This window comes from Macrotis lagotis, chromosome 3 (genome assembly GCF_037893015.1).
Source record: "Macrotis lagotis isolate mMagLag1 chromosome 3, bilby.v1.9.chrom.fasta, whole genome shotgun sequence".
Lineage (NCBI taxonomy): Eukaryota > Metazoa > Chordata > Mammalia > Peramelemorphia > Peramelidae > Macrotis > Macrotis lagotis.
The window spans coordinates 213395016-213403125 of NC_133660.1; the positions used below are offsets into that span (position 1 = coordinate 213395016).

General features: G+C 44.6%; 1 protein-coding gene across 1 annotated transcript in view; it reads right to left on the reverse strand.

Moving 5' to 3' along the window:
* CRMP1 (collapsin response mediator protein 1) overlaps window positions 1–3052 on the reverse strand; it is a 78783-nt gene extending 75731 nt beyond the window's left edge. The window contains exon 1 of the mRNA XM_074227500.1: window positions 2672–3052. Within this exon, the coding sequence (XP_074083601.1) occupies window positions 2672–3052 (381 nt within the window). The remainder of the gene's footprint in view (window positions 1–2671) is intronic.
* Window positions 3053–8110: the final 5058 nt, after the last annotated feature.

Below are 8110 nucleotides of genomic sequence, written 5' to 3' on the forward strand. Positions count from 1 at the left end.
GAACCTAAATAAGGCTGTAGCTACGGATAACCGGATAGCAGATGGACTTTGACCCTAGTTCCCCAAATCTTTTTATTTGCTTCTGGTATGAGCACTGTGTTGGTAAACCCCAGCCAGAGGAGGGGAGGAAAGAACACGGATAAACTGCGTTGTCCTTGTACTGGCTCATTTACTCCATGCCTCATTTTAAAGGGAGGATGTTGAAAGATCACCCAAGAGCCCTTCCAGCTCTGCAGTTAGGTGATTTAAATACAGCATTTAGAATCAGCTGTATTACTGAAATGGGCTTCTTTCATTTGAGCCATCAATTCAGCCTCCTTCCCTGTTTCAAAACTAATTTACATATGAGTCTCTGGAAGAGGAGAGCCAGAGAGGAAAACTAACACAACCCAGCTCCCCTCCAATCAATCAGTGGAGAAGGACAGTGGACATGATTTGTCCCCTGAACAGATCTGAGTCAAGCTCCAATTGTCTATTATTTAACATGCATTTCAAGGCTATCCCCTCCTGGGATCCTAAATTGAATTTTATCCAGTAGATTTAAGAAATTTCTATTATAAAGTTTTTCAAAACTCATGTTAGTACACCCCAGGGAAATGTTTTCAAGAAAATAGGAAAGCCTGGCAGTAGTTGAAAAGAAGGAGGGATTAAGGAAGGTCCCCTATTCCCAGCTGGCCAATAAAATGCTGATGTCTGTGCTTCAGAAGTAGGGTTTGAGCTGGGGAGAAGGGAGAAGGAAGAAAATAGGAGACTGGAGGATGGGGAGGAAAAGAAGCAAAGGGGAGAACAACTAAAAGGCAGAATGTTGGGAAAGAATTTTTTTTTCTGGAAATCAGGAAACTTTTGGTTTGAATTCTGACTAGTCACTGAGTATAACCATTGTTGAATCCTCTCTGAGCATCCATTATCTCATCTGTGAAATGGTATTAATAATATTTGTATTACCTGACCCCAGGGTTGATATGAGGAAAGCCCATTGTAAATCTTACAATGATGCAGAAGTGGAAGTTACTATTATTAGGAAAGACTGAAAACTTTTAATCTGTGTTAGATCTATTTATTGAATATTCTCTCTCTCTCTCTCTCCTCTCTCTCTCTCTCTCTCTCTCTCTCTCTCTCTCTCTCTCTCTCTCTCTCTCTCTCTCTCTCTCTCTTTCTTTCCATCTGTCTCTCTTTCTCCCTCCCTCCTTTCCTCCTTCAAACCCTTGCTACCTCCCCTCCCTCACTGTAAACCACTGAACTTGAGGGAGCAGATTGCTTTTTCCAAAGGATCTCCCCAAAGCCAGCTCTTTCCTAGCAGACTGGTAGGCAAGCAGGGTGTGGAATTCAGGCCTAGCCTTGAAGCTGAGGGACAGCTCTGGTGGGAGGGGGAGAGCGCAGCTGGATTGTTCCTCTGCCCCATTAACTCTCGCTAAAACCTCGAAGATCCCTTGGAGCCACCCTTTGTCCAGCTCCTATGACGCCAAGGAAAAGTGGGTGGAGGCTTACACCGCAGCAAGACCAGGGGTCTAGTGGCTCTGACTGCTCTGAGCTTCATGAATGAAAGAGCTTATTGCAGTAGGAACCTACAGGGGAGATCACTCCCTCTAAGCTCTCAAGCTGCTTAAACCTTTCTCTCAGTTCCCAGGCAACCATCTGGATTGGGAAATCAAGGATTGGGAGTTTGGGGGAGGTGACTTTGGTCACTGGCTCCACCACTTATTTTTAATAGTTGAAATCTAGATAACGCTTTATATTCATTGATGGTTTCCACTCGACTGATAACTGTGAGGTAAATAGTTGATTTACAGATGAGGGAAGTGAGATCCATGGAGGTGAAGAGACCTGCCCAAGGTCATATAGTTAGCAATTGGCAGAGCTAATATTAGAAACAAAAATCAACTGACTCCAGAGCGGACTTTCTTTCCCATAAAACATCCCTTCTCTCGAAATGTTGGAACCAAGAGAATCACATGCCCTACCAAGCATTCTCAGGGGCCTCTCACTTTCCAATGACCCAGAAGGGAAACTGACTCTCGGCCTCAGGTCAGGTCACCCAAGAAATTTCCAGCCCCGCAACTGCTTTGTTACCCTGGAAAGCTTTAACCAGATGGCAGATTAGAGGCTCAAAGGACGTCGTGCGCCCCCTTTCGTGGCTCCGACCTAGTCTCCAGCCAGCGCTCCCAGAGGTCGGGACCACAGCCATGCGGCTTTTCACTCAAAGGTGGAAGAGGGCGGGGAGAAGAATTTAGATTGCGGCATGTGGCTTTCTTGAGTTCTTTCCATTCCTCAGGCTAACCTAGGTCAGGCCGGGGGAAAGCGGGGGCACCCACGGTCTGGGGTCCCACCTCGGGGCGCCCGACACCAAGGCGCCTGCCGCTCTTACTCTGGGGCCGAGACACCTCAACTCCGATGCTACCTGCCGGCAAAGGGTTGGTTGGTTGGATGGCCAAGTCACAAGTTTGAAACCTCCCTGTTTCCCCAAGTCCCCCCATTTCCTCTCCCCGCCCCCAAAGCCTGCAGTGCCATGCTAAGGAATAGACCCCTATGCGGGAGGGAGGGCTGCAGCCTAGGTTTCTTTTCTCCGCAGCCTCACTCTTCTCGGGCTCCGCAGACCCTATGCTGTTCCCCCCAACACACACACACACGCACACGCACACGCACACGAACACGCACACGCTTTCCTTTTTACCTTCCCATTGTCCGGGCCTTGGAGCATTTCCTTCCCCATCGGGTATCGGATTTCCACGCCGGGGGTCTTGTCATCCCTGTCTCCGGGAGAGCTGATGACCGAGCCGGATACTTCACTCACGTCGCTGGCGGTCTCGCTGAAATTGTCCCCCGTTTCCCCCAAGAACATCATGTCGGGCCTGCTGCTGCTCCTGGGAGTCCGGGAGCCCTTTCTGCCCACGCTGTAGGCATCGAAGTCGATGGTTTTGTTCTCGTAGGCGCCCTCCACCGAGGCGAACATACCCCCATATTTCTGGCGCGGGGTCTGGGCCGTGGTGCCGGGCCGGGCCAGATACACCGGCAGGTCGTCCTCCTTGTTCCAGTTCCTCTTCCTCTCAGCCATCCTCTAGCGTTCTCCTCAAGTGCCCCCCGCCCCGCCCCCCCAGCCGAGCTCCTCCGGCACCTTCACTCTCGAGCTGCGCCGTCGCCAAGAACCCGACACATGAATGGATGGATGGATGGATGGATGGATGGATGGATGGATGGATGGATGGATGGAGCGACGCAGGGAGAGGGGAGGGAGGAGGGGAGTGAGGAAGGGGAAAGGGGCGAAAGCCAAGTGGATCTTAAAAAGAGGGAAGAGAACCCCGCATCCCCGGTTCTGGTGGGAGCACGTGAAGTAAAGTACAAAGGGAAGACGGGGAGATGGTGGCAGCGGGGAAAGGTGAGGGGAAGTGGTAGCGGCGGCTGCGGCACCAGCAGCAGGACCGCAGTGCTCTAGCGGCTGCTCCCCAGCTATAAAGACTGATCCCGATTGGAGAGAAAGGGTGGGGGAAGCCCTCTCCTGCACCTACTCAACACGCACACAGGCGCGCGCGCGCACACACAGATCCACGCAAGGGGCTACTCTTCACTCCTAGGAAGCTGCCGCCCCTCTCGCCACCCTCTCGGCCCCGGCTGCTCCTGCTGGGGCGCCTGCTCCTGCCGCCGCCGCGGCTCCCCACCGGCCCCGCTGGCTTCGGAGAGCTTTGGGAGAGCCAGAAGAAAGCGATCCGGAGCGGAACTCCGCAGCCCCTTCTCCCCGGAGCGCTGAAGAGCCCCTGGAGCGCCCCGCTCCACAGTACGCCAAACTAAGCTGCCCCGGCGGACTCCCTCCTGGAGGTCTGGGGGAATCGGGACCCGCGTCTCCAATCCGCTACTCCGCCACCCACCTTCCCCCGCGCCCCACGAAGCAGCCACATAAGTTAGTCAGCCGTGGAACATTTCTTCCCTAATTCGCTTTGTGACGCCAAAGTAGGAAAAAAAAATACCCCCAACCCCGGTGATTGCTCAATCAGACGGAGCAGGAAAAAGGAGGGCAAAGATTGCTTTCTTGTTCCTCTTTCTGAAGCACAGACGTGGGGGCGGACGGGAGGACCAGGGTGCTGGACAGACCGGGAGCCAGAGAACACTGGCTCGCGGCTCTTGCCTGAAGCCTCCACCAGACTTGGGGGACGCAGCTCCTGACACGGAAGTAATCACCGCCAGCTCCCAAGCCCGAGCCTAGACCAGATACCCTCCCGTTGGGCTCCAGCTGGCAGATTTTAGTCAGGAGCCTCTCCGGGAAGGACTGAAGGAAAAGCGAGTTCTCTGGGCCAGTTGCAGACTGCTCCTTCCCCTGCCCTTGCTCAGCGCGTTGTGGGAGCTGTCCCTTCAGCACTCTCAGAGACCTTTCCTCTCTGCTCCACAGAAGCATCCCTGCCTCAGGCAGGTTGCGAGCCCAAAGGTGCTTCACACGGGGGATTCCGCCAAGGCCTTGAGTTTTATTCCTGTACCTTTAAGGTTTCCACAGATACTCTCAAGTGCAGTTCAGGAGAAAGGGGGGAAAGTGGAGAGTTGAACGATTTCCCCATGAATTTGAACATCCAATATTTTTCTTCACTTTAGCCTATAATTAAATCCAGCTGAACTAAACAAATTGAAATCCTTTTAACACTCTGTTTTAGAATCAGAAAATGGGATGGCTAGAAGTGACATCAGAAATCATGTAAACCAGCTTCCTTACTTTAAAGATAAGAAACTGAGTCCTAGGTGAAAGGGACTAAGTGGGGAAATAAAACAACTCTCATTCGCTTCCCATCCATTTTATACTACACTACACAGGTTTCTTATCTTCTTTTCCCATATTCACTCATTCATCCAATACATATTTATTAAGTGCTGAATACAAAATGCATTGTAATAGGTCATTGATACTCATATAGGCAGATACATATGTTCAAACATAAAAGAAGATGGGAAGAGTGTTGTACCAGAGAAAGGCCCTTTATGGAACGGGGTGTCATGATGGGAAGCCTATTTTTCAAACTATATTCAAGTGTCTTTCTAACTCCAGAAGACCTGAATTCAATAGCCAGCTCTAACTTGTCCTAGGTATCTGTCTATGGCTAAGCTACTTAACTGTTTAAGGTTCCATTTCCTCCTCTATAATATATGATTAGCAACATCTGAATTATTTACTTTCACACAATTTTAAGGAAAGTACTCCACAAATCTTTGAATGTTATAAAATGTGAAAAGCAATTATTATTATTGTTTTAAAAATATCAATGGGTTCTTTTTTCAACAAATATTTTATCTTAATGAAGATAAAAATAAAAACATTACCGCCGATCACCCCTTCCCCTCCATCTTGGGAAATAAATAAGGAAATATATATTTATAAAGAAAATAAATTCCTATGTTACTTGCCTAATCTTTTATAGCTTCTTTTTTCTTAGTACACTTGCACACTGGTTCCAATGGAAGTATATGGTCTGCAGAGCTTGAATCAATTAGAAAAATTACACACACACACATACACACACACACACACACTCACAGAGATATACATACAAGCATACATACAGATATATGTATTTATACATATATAGATGCCTTTTAATAGATATAGACAAACACTAACCTAAATTAAAAAAACAAAGATATAAAAGCAAACATTTGGTAAAGATACATAGGTATAATTTTCAAGGTTTCAACATGCAGGGAGATACCCAGATCAATAATAGCAGCAATAACATCAACCCTTTGGAACATCCAACTTACTCAAACTGAAAATCTATTCTCCTTTCTTAAGAGTGATGCATATAATTTAAAATAATCAATACCATACCAAATAAGTCTTTCGGAACCCAAAGTGGGGGAGAATGAAAATCCCTAGGTTTTTTTAATTGGCCTCCCAGCCTTCAGCCTCCCTCTTCTTCTTCTCAATATGAACATCTTCCTACCCAGGTCAAAACCTCTCTGAGGTCCCTGACTACAAATAGGATAAAATACTAATTCCCTAGCCTGGAATTTAGGACAGCTAAATTTTGGCTATAGTCTTTCTTCCTATCCCTAAAAACTCATTTGCCCTTTATGTACATTTTTGGTTCCAGACAACTGGATTATTAACTGTTACATGATTTCCCACCATGTTCCATCTCCATGAATTGGTGCAAGCATAGTTTCCTGCTTTAAGGAATCTGGGGATAGTTCTGGAAGTCCATTAGCAGTAAATATGGATCCATTGATTCTGAAACAAAGATATTTTAAAAGAAAAAGTAACAATGTAAAAAGTGGCTGCTATAAGAAAATATTTTCTTTTCCATTCCCTTTCCCATCCCTTCCCTTAACCTCCCTGAAATACATCCCTTCATTTACTATTATTCCATAACTTTCTCTCCCTTGAAGCTACAACCACATCTTCTGTGCAATCTTTCTGATTCCTCCAATGATTTTCCCTCCTCATTTGTTTTTTTCTAGCATACTTTCTAAGTCCAGACTTGGCACTCTATTCACTGCACTGCCTTGCTGTTCCCACTCTTTCTGGTAGCCTGCAGATATTGTTAGAAATTGTATGTTTTCTATTCTTATTAATATCATCATATTATAGGGAAAGAGGGCTTAGGAGCTAGGAAACTAGGATTTAGCTTTAAATCTGGTTCCGATTTAACTAGCTGTGTGATTGTGAATAAATAATTTCTGCCACTTGTGTCCCAGATTCCTCACCTGGCAAATGATTGTCATAGATTCTGCCAAAAGAGATGTCATAGATTATCTCTTAGCAGCTTTTAGTCTCACATCTATGTTTCAAACTCCCAGTGGTAATAGTCTATGAGTCTATGTCTTTAAGGATAATTCAACCACAAAGGTCATAACTGTTTGAGAAACTAGGATTACCTGATACAAAAATAATTTACATATTTGTGGGTATAAAGTAGCAATGAACATTCAACAATATTTAAACATTCAAAAGAAAAGTTTTTAATTTTTAAAAATGCATACATTTTAATGTACAAAATTATACAAATTATACATTTAACTAACATAGAAAAATACATCTTGTTAACAAGATAAAATATCAGTATATTTTACACTGGTTTCAGTGAACATTAAAAATTTCTGATATTCCATGAAGAGAATAGTATGATGAAGTGACAGCATGATCTGAAGTCTGAGCAATTTCATCCAAAAACCATTTATAATATATATATATACACACATTTAATTACATCAAAAATAATAGCTAGTGGTATATTGTGGTACTTCAAAACTGTTTGCTATGACTCAAAGGAGTCATAGCAGAGTAGAAGTATTATCCATGCCAGTGAACTGTGTCAAATCTATGCACAATTAAGTTTATACCACGAGCATTATTTGTAAGAATTTGGACTGCTAAAGTACCTTTGCATATATGTACATATGCAAAAATTCTTTAGTACTCCCTATATATGTTTATACACATATATTATATGCACACATTTATGTATGTTTATCTCTAAAGATTCTTTGTGTGTGTGTGTGTGTGTGTGTGTGTGTGTTTGAGGGGCAAGGAAAAACAGAAGTCATTGCAATATCCTACAATATGGGCTAAGAAAATAGAAGTGGGTTGGCTGGAACAATATTTGAGTTCCATTTATTGGTGCTTAAATCATTCCTGACCCATTCAGACTTCCAACAGACCTCTGGAAGAAGGCACACTAAGAGATAAGAAGATCATAGTTATTTTTGCTCATACAAACCATGAACAAACCTTTCCCTTCTTCTCCCACTTCCTCTAAAAGACTAGAACATTTGAAAACAAAAATTGAAGCCTGAAACTTGGCAGAGGTACACTTTAGCACAGTAGTAACCTCAACAACTCACAGAGTCAACAGCAGACATTTCATTTTCTCTTTCTAACCGTTCACAAAGCTGAGTGTTGCAATGGTATCAATTTTATAATATTAAAAGACCAAGAATTTTATTGCCATATCTATTCTTGCTCATATCATTATCTATTAGATAGATCATTTACAGGGGAATGATAGAATAAAATGGACAAGAATGGTGCTAAATAAAACAATGTGGATAGGATGCTCCCCACATAGATGGAGAAGATACCTAAAGCTACAGAACCATAATGATGGATGGAACCAACCTCTACTATCCTCTGAACCAT